Raw genomic sequence first — 15,344 nt, 5'->3', positions numbered from 1 at the left:
ACTCGTTTCTGCTTTACCTTGAAAAGCCTACCGGAGAGATAAGAGAGCAATATGGCTGTGTTTGCTAATTGGTCGAGCGAATCTTTAGAAAGGCTGACTAACAATACTTTTGTGTTTTTGCTAGGACAGTTTGCAGACGTTTTAGAGAGCTTTGAATATCCTTGGAGCTTTGATAGAACTGTGATGGTGTTATCTGGTTTGCTGAATGTGTGTCAGTCTGTGTTACTGTTAAGAGAAATGAGGTTCAATAGGAGGTTTGCATCTCTTTTTAGTCCTGAGATTTGCAGTGCGTCTTCGGAAGCTTTAGCAAAAAGCACTCCTAGCTGCTTGAGAAAAGGCAAAACAGCCAAAGCTGCTGCTGCAGCCACTGCCCCCGCAACCGCGGCTTCACAGGCTGAAGCTACAGCTCCTCCGCAGAGCTCCTCTGCCAAGGTCGCTGCGGATAATGTTACTTCTCCAGCCTCAAAGGCTAACAAGGCAGCCCCCCCTTCTTCACACACTGCTCACTGTTGCTGCTGTAACCACAGCAATCACTGTGACAGTCATTCAGACTCTGGAAATGAATCAAATGATGGTGAGCCCATATCAGCATCAGTTGCTGGTTGTAAGAAAGTCACTAGAAAGACTACCCATGCAGCAAGGTGATGGCACAGGGGCCACAGGGCCAACATCAACCCAAGAGGTATCATCAGTGCAGGGAGGAGATGAAGTGACCACCACTCGGTCCTTTTCTCCAGGTGAGCTGAGAGATCTGCGAAAGGACTTTAGTCGTTGTGAAGGCGAGAATATTTTAACCTGGCTGCTCTGATGCTGGGACAATGGGGCAGAAACAATTGAGTTAGAAAGTGGTGAAGCCAGGCAGCTGGGATCTCTGTCAAAAGATTCCACCATTGATAGGGCAATTTCAAGAGAGTCTAACGCCACTACCCTCTGGACCCGACTCCTGGCAGCTATGAAAGTAAGATTTCCCTACAAGAAAGATTGTATATCCAAGTTAGGGAAATGGAATACTATGGAGAGAGGTATCCAGTTCCTGAGAGAATTAGCTGTGCGAGAGATCATCTATCTAGGACCAAACAGCCAAGAGGGGACAGACCCAGATAGAATCAATTGTACATGACCTCTGTGGTGCAGATTTGTACAAAGTGCACCACCTGCATATGCTAAGTCATTGACAGGAGTGGTCTGGTCATCTGGAGGTGTACAAAATATTACTGAAGTGACTAAGCAGCTCTGGTACTTTGAGGACAGCCTTGCTGGTTCTCTACGGGCTTGTGTCTCCGCTGTGGAGAAACTGTGTGAAAAATCTGATGACCGGTTCGAAAAGCTGTTGCAAGAAATAAAGAACTCAGAGAAGACATGTACCATTCACGACCTGTACAAACCTATGTTTCAGCTATTGGGAGAAGGCGTTTCCAATCTCGAGAGAGAGGACAGAGGCAGCCCACAAAAAGAGTTCACTGTGGTTCTTCCTACATGAGCAGGGAGAAAACATGGGTAAGTGGCATTGAAGACCTACATCAGAACTTCAGGAACGAGTATGTGAGATGAAAGGAAAAACTTCTAGGAAGGTGGCTGCTCCAGTTTACAAAAGGAGCAGAAGAGATTCTGATGCTCTTGAAGGAACCTCTAATTCACACCCAGAGACTGTGCAAAACAGAAATTAGAGGTGCCCTGCCTCCAACCAGGTGGAGGAAAGGGATAACAGAGTTTATTGGACTGTACAAATACTATGGCCTGGTACAACACAACCCCAGGAGTACAAAGCTTTAGTGGACACTGGTGCTCCATACACAATAATTCCTTCTAATTATAGAGGAACGCAATCCATCAATATTGTTGGAGTGACTGGGGGAGATCCCAGGAACTGACTGTTGTAGAGGCTGAAATTAGCCTAACTGGAAAAAATGGCAAAAGCATCCCATTGTGACTGGTCCAGACGCTCCGTGCATCCTTGGCATAGACTACCTCAGGAGAGGGTATTTTGAGGACCCAAAAGGGTATAGGTGGGCATTTGGTATAGCAGCTGTGGACACTGAGAAAATTGAACAGCTGTCTGATTTGCCTGGTCTTTCAGATGATCCTTCTGTTGTAGGACTGCTGATGGTTGATGATCAGCAGGTGCCAATTGCTACCACGATGGTGCATCGCCGGCAATATCGCACCAATTGAGACTCTTTGATTCCTATCCAGAAGTTGATCCGTCAACTGGAAAGCCAGGGTGTGATCAGTAAGACTCGCTCACCTTGTAACAGTCCAGTTTGGCCAGTGCGTAAGTCTACTGATGAGTGGAGACTAATGTGTGCTGCTGTGCCTAACATGCTGGAACTGCAATTCGAACTGGAGTCAAAGGCAGCCAAGTGCTATGCTACAATTGACATTGCTAATGCATTTTTCTCTATTCCTTTAGCAGCAGAGTGCAGACCGCAGTTTGCTTTCACCTGGAGGGGCATCCAGTACATGCGGAATCGCTTGCCCCAGGGGTGGAAACACAGTCCTATCATCTGCCATGGACTGATCCAGACCACGCTGGAACAAGGTAAAGCTCCAGAACACTTGCAATATATTGACGACATCATCGTATGGGGTGACACAGCGAAAGAAGTCTTCGAGAAAGGTGAGAGAATAATTCAGATTCTTTTGGATGCTGGTTTTGCCATAAAACGAAGCAAGGTCAAGGGACCTGCACGAGAGATCCAGTTTTTAGGAATAAAATGGCAAGATGGCCGTCGTCAGATCCCAATGGATACGATCAACAAAATTGCAGCAATGTCTCCACCTACTAATAATAAGGAGACACAGGCTTTCTTGGGCATTGCAGGTTTTTGGAGAATGCATATTCCTGACTACAGCCACATTGTGAGCCCTCTCTATCAAGTGACTCGTAAAAAGCACCAATTTGAGTGGGGCCCTGAACAACGACAAGCCTTTGAACAAATTAAGCGTGAGATAACTCATGCGGTGGCCCTCGGACCGGTTCGGACTGGACTAGACGTTAAAAATGTGCTCTACACCGCAGCCGGAGATAATGGACTTACCTGGAGCCTCTGGCAGAAAGCACCAGGAGAAACCTGAGGTCGACCCCTAGGTTTTTGGAGTCGAGGATACAAAGGATCTGAGGCCAGCTATACTCCAACTGAAAAGGAGATACTAGGAGCATATGAAGGAGTTCGAGCTGCTTCAGAAGTGATCGGTACTGAAGCACAGCTCCTCCTGGCATCTCGACTGCCGGTGCTGAGCTGGATGTTCAAAGGGATGGTTCCCTCTACACATCATGCAACCGATGTTACATGGAGTAAATGGGTTGCACTGATCATGCAACAAGGTTGAATTGGAAATCCCAATCGCCCAGGGATCTTAGAAGTGACTACAGACTGTCCAGAAAGTAAAGACTTTGGGATGTCTCCAGGTGAGGAGGAAGTAACACATGCTGAAGAAGCACCACCATATAATACTCTTTCAGAGACTGATAAGCAGTATGCACTGTTCACAGATGGATCCTGCCATCTTGTAGGTAAACATCGAAGGTGGAAAGCTGCTGTGTGGAGTCTCACATGACAAGTTACAGAAGCCACTGAAGGACAAGGTAAATCTAGTCAATTTGCAGAAGTAAAAGCCATCCAGCTGGCTTTGGACACTGCTGAATGAGAGAAGTGGCCAATACTCTATCTCTATACTGACTCATGGATGGTAGCAAATGCCTTGTGGGGGTGGCTACAGCAATGGAAGAAAAGCAACTGGCAGCGCAGAGGTAAACCCATTTGGGCTGCCACACTGTGGCAAGACATTGCTGCTCAGCTAGAGAGCCTGCCTGTGAAAGTTCGTCATGTAGATGCTCATGTGCCTAAAAGTCGAGCCACTGAGGAACATTTAAACAACCAACAAGCAGATCAAGCTGCTAAGATTAAAGTAGCTGAGGTGGACTTGGACTGGCAACATAAAGGTGAACTTTTCCTAGCTCCGTGGGCCCATGATGCTTCACGGCAACAAGGTAGAGATGCAACATACAAATGGGCTCGTGATCGAGGGGTGGATTTAACTATGGACACTATTTCACAGGTTATTCATGAATGTGAAACTTGCGCTGAAATCAAACAAGCGAAACGGTATGGTATGGGGGGTGATGGTTAAAGTATAAGTATGGAGAAGCTTGGCAGATTGATTATATTACACTTCCACAAACACGTCAAGGTAAGCGTTATGTACTTACAATGGTGGAAGCAACCACTGGATGGTGGAAACATACGCCATACCTCATGCTACAGCCCAAAATACTATCTTGGGCCTTGAAAAGCAAGTCCTTTGGTTACACGCTATGCCAGAAAGAATTGAATCAGACAATGGTACTCATTTCAAAAACAGTATTATAGACAACTGGGCCAAAGAACATGGTATTGAGTGGGTATCTCATATTCTATATCATCCACCAGCCTCTGGGAAAATTGAAAGGTACAATGGTTTGTTAAAAACTACACTAAAGGCACTTGGTGGTGGAACCTTTAAAAACTGGGATTCACATTTAGCAAAAGCCACTTGGTTGGTCAACACTAGGGGATCAACCAATCGAGCCGGGCCTGCCCAATCAGAAATTCTTCGTACTGTGGAAGGAGATAAAGCCCCTGTAGTACAGATGAAAAATATGTTAGGAAAGGCAGTCTGGGTTACTCCTGTCTCAGGCAAAGGCAAGCCCATTCGTGGGATTGTTTTTGCCCAGGGACCTGGCAGCACCTGGTGGGTGATGCTTAAGGATGGAGAAGTTCGTTGTGTACCTCAAGGGGATTTGATTCTAGGTGAAAATATTCAATACTGAACTGCATGATGTGAATTGCCATAATAACAGCGTTTAATAAGTGTCTTTCAGATCAAGACAGTGATGATGAAACCAGAGCTAGCTTCTTTGAGTGGTGCCTGACAACTTCTTTGAAGTTGATGTTTTTAACCCACAAACTGTGGTCATGAGATGCACCAGATATACCACTTTTCCTGCCCTGGGAGACTGTCATAACAAAATGAAATTAATGAACTTTTCAAAGGATGGTCCACTGATTAATTACTCCTGTGTATATATGTATGGATGTGTGTGTATATATATATGTAGTAGTAGTGATTAATTAGATTGTATTGATAGATTGTATTGATAAGTATTTCATTTTCTGTATGTCAATCTATGCTGATTTAAGCAGCATAAAATACATGCATGCAAATAAGTTACTGATTAGCTTTGCAGCACTTAAGAGTATTTAGAAATACTTTAGGAAAAACTCCACTTAACACCTTGTTTCTTAGATGATGATATGTATTGTAAAAATGTCTTTCCTGAGAATAAGATTTAATCTGCTATTCAGGTGTTACATGTTGCATTCTTTCTGTTCTTTACTGGATTACATTTGAGTCTAGTATTTTCAAGGATCAGGTAACTTCTGTTGATTGTGAAGACTCCAATCTGATAAATCTTTTCCACTGAAAACACTTCTGAATGACTTTACTGCAGTGAGATGGAACCAATCACATGCTAAAGACTGTCTATGTGCCTACTCATTTTGGTGGAAAGGACAAAGAAAAAAAATCCAAGTAATTTTGTTTTATTCTCAAAGCTTTCAAATATAAGAGGTTGAGAGGTTGTAGGCAATGCTATCATAGGAAAACTTCATAGTCACGGAATGAGTTTGGGGTTTTGTTTGTTTGTGCGGGGGGTAGGGGTTGCTTTTTTGTTCATTTGAAATTTGCTCATCAAGTTCCTCTCACTCTTCAAAGCTGCACCTGACAACTAGAATGGTTTCTCTGCCCAGAAAATGGATTGCCTTGCATGACTCACACTGAGACTTTGTATAAATACCAGTTTAAAGCTAACTTTTAGTAGGTCCTTTTAAACATATACACCACTGAAAGAAGTTTATATGGCTTTAACAGATGTAAACACCAAATGTAAACACCAAATGACAGAACTAAATGTGCAATTTTGCAACTCAGTGAAGCATTACATAAAAATTGCTTTGGCAGCAGGTTAGTAGCATGCCTTTCTGCGAACCACTGGAAAGCAGAAGAGTCTATTGCACACTGCACAGCAAGTATAGTTTATCAGACAATAAACACTCCCTTCTATGCTTATTTTTCTCTCTGGGGTCAGGCCAAAATGTCAGGTCAGGTTTTGACTTATTTACAAAACAGATATACAGAAAAGCACTGAAGAAAATGGACTAATTTTTTTTTTAGTTACTATAATAGAACATGGAAATCTGAACAAAATATTCTATTTCTGAAGGATTTCTGCAAGGAAATCTATATGGAACAATAGTAGTACAATACATTACAACAAAAACTACATAGGATTCCCACTATATTTAGAGTAAGTGCAGATATCCTAAAATGCAACAAAAGAGTAGAGGAAGAAAAATATAGACATTTTTACTTCTCATTGTTTTCTTTTGTTTCAGTTTATAGCACAATCTGATAGTGAAACTATCTTCAGTCAAACCAGAAAGCCTTCTGTTTACCTGAACAATTGTATGTTCCCAAGCAACGCAAAATTAAATTAAAAGTACTTCAAAGACCTTCTGAACAGATGGTGGTGTTTTGCTGATCTGTATGCTCTCAGTATTCATACACTGTCACAGTATTTCTTGTTATTTGTTTGCCATGCTATTCTTGCCACGACATTAAGAAAAAAAAAAGGGGGGAGTGGGGGTGGGGAGAGGGTTGGTTGGTTTGGGGTTTTTGTTGTTCTTTTATGTTTTATTTTTACCCCAGAAAAGTATAATAAAATCTTACTGCAGCCAATACTGACTGTAAGTACAAAGGATTTACAGCCTGTATCAGCAGGTAAATAAACAGTTCTGCTCAGTGGAGCAGAACTAAGTAACCAGCCACAGACAGAAAGCCAATACTTTACAAATGGGGTTGTTTGGTACTGACTGCCAGAGGCATCTGCATGCAGCTCCTTAACCACTGTCACTCATGCATCTCTCCCAGATACAATTCCTTATCTTGGCTAAGTCGCACTCTCAAGTTTGTTTCTCCATCAGCCATGACGAATGCATTTTGGAAACTGATAGTCAAACAATAAGTCAATATGAGTCAAAGAAAAAAAAGGAAATGCTGTGGTTCTTCAAAATGGCTTGCTTATGTTCTTCCAGTTAACAAATACTCACCTACATAGGCTTCATCATCCACTGGGAGGGGTACTGACATGCAGAGGTAAGTATCAGACTATTAAAAGACAAAAGAACAGAAATTACCTTTTAAATTGGGAGTATTTACAATGAAAATAACAAAAATAAGCATCAAAATTCTGTACACCTTCTGAAGATTAATATGGAAATACTGAACAAAATAATACATAAAAAACTATATACTTATAAACCTTAGCATTGAATTTATTTGGAGTGGTTAACAAACACTACCCCCTTCCAGCCCAGTAAAAATCTGAGGCAGTAACAGTACTCTCTTGATGTCCAAATAAACAGCATGAATAAATGAGTGTGCTACATAAAGTGAAAAGAATTATTGAGCTTCTCATTCATTGTGTTCTTGGAATGCACTACTTACTCAGTATTTATAAACTTACTATAATCTAAGAATCAAGGTGCTTGTGTGGAAGGGGAGGTGTTGCTCTTCTCTCTCTAGTGACCAGTGACAGGAGACAAGGAAATGGAATGAAGCTGGATCAGTGGGAGTTTTGACTGGACATTATGAAATGGTTCTTGACTGACAGGGCGGTCACTCACTGGAACAAGCTCCCCAGGCAAGCGCTCAGAGCACCAAGCCCACCAGAGTTCAACACATCTCTGGACAATGCTCTTAGTCATATTATTTAATTTTAGGAAGTCCTACAAAGAGCAGGGAGTTGGACTTGATGATCTTTACAGGAACCTTCCAACTTCAGACATTGTGTGATTCTATGACTTCATATCTAAATAGTTTTCTGCCTTAGCAGTATTTCACTCTATTCCAAATTTATATAACTATACCAAAAAGTTTTAAAGTGCTGTGCCATTGTAGCAGCAATCATAGAAATACAATTACTTTTTATTCATGCACTTAATTCTGTTACAAACATGCATCTAACTGTGTTATGATCAATGACAATATTTTTTCCTGGACATTCTATCTAACATTATATCTCCTTTAAAACAAAGAAAAACAACACAATCAATTTAAATGAAACAATTTGATATGTGATTGCCTTACTGAAGCATTGTAAAGGCCTAACATTTTCCTGGAGCAATTGGATGAAAAATTTGGACAAGATATAGTAGGCTTAAAATTTACCAAGAATGTCCTCTTCATAATGCTACAGTTGCTTTTGTTGCCTGAAAGACTTTTGATTTAACATGCTCAGCATGTAAGCCTTGGAAGTATTCCCGGATTAAAATATGAACCAATTGACAATGCAAACATAGGAAACTCAGAGCAATGGCCCCAAAAAGAAATCCAGGTTTTCCATCTACAAGCACATTAGATAACTATGAAAGAACTTGCAATATAAAACAAAGTCATTGAGAATAGTAAAACCTAAAAATGGCAATCCTGTTGAAAGGAATGCTCTTATTTGTACATCAAAAAAGAGTCAGTAAATCATTGGAACAACACAAAATTATACTTCTAAATGCATGTGAACTACACGAACACAAAATTTAATCAGTCTTATCTCTGTCAGCTAGATGAAGTGCAGGTCCTACAAAAGCATCATCTAGGAAAAACATCACCCTCTTTACACTGAGATATTTAGCCAAAGATGTACGATATCTAGATCACTATTGCAAGACATGAATTCATTGTCATGGTTTATTTAAACGTAATAGAGATTAGGTTAAAAGGCCAGCAATGTGGGTATTGATTGATAGCTACAATACTGACTATTTTAAACCTATTCTTTCATCTTTTAAGGGTGTTTAAGAAAGGAAAGATGTCAGCTACAGGATTTTCACTACACCCAAAAACTCAAAATCTGACCAGGTTTTGCCTTTCATAAGGACTGCACTAAACAGATGAAGATAAGATTCCTGCTATGGAAAACATCAAACCTAACTTAAAAGAAGACACTGCAAATAGGTGTAAACAAATAAATGTAACAGAGACAGAAGGACAGGTGCAATGACAAAGCAGTGATGTCCACAGAGAATAAGCCATTTTGGGTCTTTTTACTAGAAGAGAGACATATGAACAAAGGTCAGCTGATACAACTGACAAGAATGCCTTTGTGCACTCTAGGTATGTGCATTTATATAGGAACATATTAAAGCCTTGTAGAAACCGAAAAAGAAATATTCTACATTTTCTATTTAAACTGGGTTCAGAAGTATATTTCTTTTAAAAACTCCTTCATTTAGAACCTTATACCCAAACTTTGAAAGTCAATGGCAGCAAAGTTTTACATTGTAGCCAAAATAAACAGTAGATTCTTTGTCTTTAAACACAAAATTAGAAACAGTGTGGACTAAAAATAAGGAAATCACATTTTTTTCAAAGTATCATGTACCCAATTAAGAATAAATTGGTTAAGAAAAGAATATTAGGATTTACCACAGACGCTGTGGCTGAGATTTTATTATGCGTGCCATAACACCTACTAAGATTATTATAAACCTAGATATACTAGTATTTCTGGCTCTTTCTTTTTTCAATCAAAGACTGTTAACTGGAAAATACAAATAAAAATGGTATTGTGCTACTCATTTATGTGAGCTGTCATAGAACTCAGTCATGCCTCTCTGACTCAGTGTTAAAATGCAAGTAAGCAACTGTTCTAGCTAAGCATCTTTTTGCCGTGTTCTTTGTCACAGGGACCTCTGGAGATCATCTAGTCCAATCCACCTGTTAAAGCAGGTTCACCCAGAGCAGATCATATAGGAATGTGTCCAGGCAGATTTTGAATGTCTACTGAGAAGGAGACCCCACAGCCTCTCTGGGCAGCCTGTTCCAGTGCTCTGGCACCCTCAAAATAAAGAAGTTTCTCCTCATATTCAGGTGGAACCTTCTATGCTTCAGTCTGTGCCCGTTGCCATTCCTCCTGTTGCTGGGCATCACTGAAAAGAGTCTGGTCCCATCTTCTTGACACCCACCCTTGAGATATTCGTAAGTATGGATAAGATCCCCACTCAGGCTTCTCCACATTGAACAGACCCAACTCTCTCAGTCCCTCCTCATAAGAAAGATGCTTCAGACCCCTGATCGTTTTCATAGCCCATCACTAGACTCCATCCAGTAATTCCTTGTCCTTCTCTTGGCATCTTCCCTTGTCACCTTACTTTCCCTCCCTTGTCATCTGTTTTCAATGCCGATGTACTCTACATTGTAAATGTAGAGGCATGCTCTTAGGTAATCTGATGTGTCTTTAGGATTTTAATCCTAAAATAGAGCAAAGATTTTTTAAGAGAGAAAAACAAACAAAAAACTAAACAAAAAAATCTGAGACCAACTGCTTTGAAGAAGAAAGAGGGTAGAGGGGCAAGGAGCAGAAAGGGATTATTCAAAGTTTTTTTACTTCTCATCTGTTTGTTATTGTTTATATCACCTTACACTAGTCATTGTCAGATTGTTCACCAAAGTAATGTGAAGCCACTCTGTGTTACTGACCGAGTAAAGATGTTTACCCTGCATTCACAATAACGCTTTCACAAAATAGCCTTCAATTTGCTTAACAGTATTGAGTAATGTATCTGAAATTTCAGTTTTCAAAATGTGCTACTCCCATCATTTCTTAGAAGACAAAACACATTACTTCCCATTTAAACAGTAAGTCCTAACATACTATTAATTTACTGTGCAGAGGGATAATTTTCTTATCATAGAATCATAGAATGCTAGGGATTGGAAGGGAACTCGAAAGATCATCTAGTCCAATCCCCCTGCTGGAGCAGGAACACCTAGATGAGGTTACACAGGAAGGTGTCCAGAAGAGTTTTGAATGTCTCCAGAGTAGGAAACTCCACAACCCCCTGGGCAGCCTGTTCCAGTGCCCTGTTATCCTCACTGAGAAGAAGTTTCTTCTCAAGTTTAAGTGTAACCTCTTATGTTCCAGCTTAAACCCATTACCCCTTGTCCTACCATTGTTTGTCACCGAGAAGAGCCTGGTTCCATCCTCCTGACACTCACCCTTTATATATGTATAAACATTACTAAGGTCACCCCTCAGTCTCCTCTTCTCCAAACTAAAGAGACCCAGCTCCCTCAGCCTTTCCTCATAATGGAGATGCTCCACTCCCTTAATCATCTTTGCTGCCCTACGCTGGACTCTCTACAGCAGTTCCCTGTCCTTCTTGAACTGAGGGGCCCAGAACTGGACACAATATTCCAGGTGTGGTCTCACCAGGGCAGAGTAGAGGGGAAGGAGAACCTCTCTCGACCTACTAACCACTCCCCTTCTAATACACCCCAGGATGCCATTGGCCTTCTTGGCCACAAGGGCACAGTGCTGGCTCATGGTCATCCTGCTGTCCACCAGGATCCCCAGGCCCCTCTCCCGTACACTGTTCTATAATGGATCATTCCCCAACTTATACTGGAACCTTGGGTTGCTCCTGCCCAGATGCAATACTCTACATTTGCCCTTGTTATATTTCATTAAATATCTCCCCACCCAGCTCTCTAGCCTGTCCAGGTCATGCTGGATGGCACCACAGCTTTCTGGCATGTCAGCTACTCCTCCCAGCTTGGTGTCATCAGCAAACTTGCTGATAGTACACTCTAGTCCCTCATCCAAGTAATTGAAGAATATATTCAACAGTACTGGCCCCAGCACCAACCCTTGAGGCACTCCACTAGATACAGGCTTCCAACCAGATTCTGCCCCATTGACCACGACTTCTTTCCTTCAGCCAGTTCTCAGTCCACCTCACTTATAATTATCTTAAATATAAAGAATTATTTCAGAACTGAAAAAGCCCTTCAGTCTTCCTCTCCACAGCTCTTGGATGTCCTCTGCCGTTCAGCAGCACATCAAAACTACTCTTCACATGACATATTATTTGCATTTTTCCCTACTGTGCAACTGGAATAATTATTGAGAAAAAACAGAGTACTGAAGTACCGCAGATGCTGTTTCCCCCACTTATGAGAGGCGGTACTATTCAAAACCACCAATGAATATAAGCCACATTTATTAACCAAGCTGGAAAACTATTCTACCTGCTGCCTGAATACACACTTCAGTGTCTCCGTTCATAAGGATCTCTCAGAACAGTTTTGCATGAATGTTCATGTTTGGCACTTGTGACAAAAGAATGCACAACTCAGGGGTTGACCTGCACAGTTAGTGCACTCCTAAACTGTGTAAGGGGTCAGTTCTCATTGAGTCACTCACGGGGCAGCTGTAGCTACAGAACATGAGGCAACTCCTCCCTCTACAATCCTCTAAAGTCACTAGAAGTCTAGTAGCTCACCAGAAAAAAAAAAAAAAGCAAAAAAAAAGCAGGGGTTTTGGTTACCTTTCCCACTGTTCCCACTGTAACAAACCTACCAATACAAGGACAAGTTAAATTGTCTTCAGCCATCTGCAAATCATTCCAGCAAAAATTATACCACCTTCACCATTATAAGGTGCTATCTAAGCAGATGATACAAAATCATTTGGGGTTTCTTTTCTCTTCTCCTCCTGTTCCGAAACATTTAAACATTTCCTCTGTGAACCAGGTACATATTTCACAGAAGCTAAGCTGTATCTTAGCTGCATGCACCTACATTAGGAGAATTCAGTGTTTACTACATTAATCATTCCAAAACAACAATGTGAATGCTCATAATCTAAGTACCACCTTACTAGTAGTATCAAAAATTCTTTTCAGCTGCAGGGAATACATGCAGATGGTTAGACTTCTTGGAATCCAAAGAGATTAACTTCCAGTATCTGTTTTCAACAAGAATTATCTGCAAAGCTGGAGTATCAAGGACTTCAGAGAATAAAATTAAATACAATTGCCTATGGTGATGATATGGAAGAACTCAACTCAGCAGTAGTACTATTTCAGAAGCTCTCTTTTTTTGAGCTTGGAGATATTTTTGACTAAATGCCCTTCCAGAACAATTCTTACATTACATGAACCTTCTGATTTGACATCTAATGCACGTCACATGATCATACACCATAAACAAAGAACTGGCTAATTCCATTAGACATCTTTCCGTTAGCTAGCTGCAACTCTATGTAAGAAACGTGACTGTCATGTGTGCATACCACCAAGAAAGAGGCCAAAAGAATACGGCATGTGAATTCTCCTGAAAATACTAATCTGTGTCCAAACAGTGAATTCAGAATTCATAACAACCCAGCTGAAACATTAAGCATCACAGACTTTTCCTGCTGGTGTTGGGTTTTGGTTTTCTTTCTTTTGATAGGAATTTGAAGTGACTGACCCCTTCAAATGTGCCTCCTAGCTCTTCAACTAATGGCTTCTCAAGTAAAATCTATAAAACACAATTACAAATGTGCACCTGGATGAACTCAGAGTAATTTTCACTCTTTCTAAAAGAGAAGTTTAATATTTTGCTGCAGACAAATAAAATCTAGTAGAAATTATATTTCTCTTTTGCACTCACTAGAATGACACCACTTGCTCTAAGTTCCAGAGGGGTGCTCCACAATTACTGAAAACTTCATTTTCCCTTCAGTATTTTTTTCGAAGTGCTATCTGCAACAATGAGTCATCACCTACTGCAGCACAACATCCTGCTCTTTCTAAGCATCTGCAGCCCTCTAAACGGCACACAGTGTCTTTTGATGACATATATAATTCCCTGCATTACCTTGCTGCAATTAAAAAAAAAAAAAAGTTTATCTCACTTAATGTATCTACAAGTAAAAATGCCAGCAGAAACTTAAAAATGGTAATTCTAATGTTAAAAATCTTAATTATTGGCTTCATTTTTACTCACTTGGCTCAGTAGAAGCTAAGCAACTTCAACTCTGAAGGAGTATACCTTTATAACTTGTTTATGGTATCTTTCCTGGAGTATTTTAAGGGCTTAAAATACTGAGTCAAAAGTATTACTCTTAGATAATGCTTTCTGGTTGTTTACTCTCAGCTTGCCAAAGTTGCAGCAATGTTTAATGTAATGTAACTAAATTCACTGAGGCATCATCTCAGATTTGGTGTAAACTGCAACTCTAAATAAATGTATGTCTTACTAGCTCAGATGGAAATGTTTCACTTTATTAAAATCCATATTCCTTGTTTTAATAAACTTCAGCAATTCAAGTTATAAAATCAACTTTTTACAAATAAAATTAATCAGATGAAAAGATTTTTCTTTCATTTGAGATCGCCTTTCTATTTCCTACCCTTCTCTCGTCATATATGTAGGTATAAAAGCTACTCGGTTTTTTGTGTCCATTTTATGCAAGTGATGTTGTAGGCAAGGCTTTATTTTCCTATCTTATGAAAGAAAAGTGGCAAAAAGAAAAAATGTATTTCTCTCACCTGCTTAGGTGTCACCCCGCGCATGCGAATGTCCAATGCAAAATCTGACAGACCAATTGAAATAACTGGTCGGTCACTTCCAGGGCATTCATTGGAAAGCAATCTGGTAGTCTCTTTATACCTTAAAGAGAAGGAAGAAATATTTTTTAAAATACTGATTTTTGTTATGTCTTTCTAAAAAGAAGGGTCTTCAGAACTAGTAAAGAGGTTTGACAATGCTGACTAGCTCCAGGAGTGATCTGGAAATTTAATTCCTTCATGAGCTGAGGAAAACATCTTAAGCCACCAAGCATTTAAAGTAGTTCCTCTGAGTAATCAGGCAGACTAGTCTAGAAAACATTAGCTGAAAACATAACCTGTCATCTAATCTAAATAGCTGTCTGAGGTACATGGATGTACAGATAGAGAATTAATTCATCAAAAAAAGTCAAATATGGTTAATCATTCACAACAGTTTTTTTTTTTTTCCTTTTTAAGACTATATACCTGACGTATAATTTAATACAGATTAAATTGAAATAATGTGCAAAGGGGAAATTTTTAATTCCAACACCATGATTTTTATAGCAACTTCTATTATAAGCAGCAAAATAAAACAGTTAACTTTTACAACTTCACATGAATATCAAGGTCTGTATTGAATACAATATCTGCACAAATTGTAAAAAGATGTAGATGACCGTAATGAACTAAATGGTAAGGCATCTGAAATACAATGCAACACTGACATACATTTTGAATATGTATATTCATGTATACACATAAATACAGAAGTGATATGGTAAATACAGTGCCCAACACACCTCTCAAAGAGTAAAACACTTTTTTGGAAAGTGAAGAGGCTACTTCTCTTGTCTACACTACATTTAATTTACCTACGCAATCTGGCATTCAAAACCCCCCAAATTTCCCAGGTTTTCCCAGTTTTAA

The 15,344-nt window shown here is 40.1% G+C and overlaps 1 protein-coding gene across 6 annotated transcripts in view; it reads right to left on the bottom strand.

Moving 5' to 3' along the window:
* The window catches only part of PAM (peptidylglycine alpha-amidating monooxygenase), a 146,115-nt gene that overhangs the window by 64,114 nt on the left and 66,657 nt on the right, over window positions 1-15,344 (bottom strand). For all 6 annotated transcript variants that reach the window (XM_065860294.2, XM_065860297.2, XM_065860295.2 and 3 more), the window contains exons 3-4: window positions 14,415-14,535; window positions 7,149-7,206 (exon numbers count right to left, since the gene is read on the bottom strand). In XM_065860294.2, the coding sequence (XP_065716366.1) occupies window positions 7,149-7,206; window positions 14,415-14,535 (179 nt within the window). The remainder of the gene's footprint in view (window positions 1-7,148; window positions 7,207-14,414; window positions 14,536-15,344) is intronic.

Source organism: Patagioenas fasciata, chromosome Z (genome assembly GCF_037038585.1).
Source record: "Patagioenas fasciata isolate bPatFas1 chromosome Z, bPatFas1.hap1, whole genome shotgun sequence".
NCBI classification, from domain to species: Eukaryota; Metazoa; Chordata; class Aves; order Columbiformes; family Columbidae; genus Patagioenas; species Patagioenas fasciata.
This window is presented reverse-complemented; position numbering and strand designations above follow the sequence as displayed.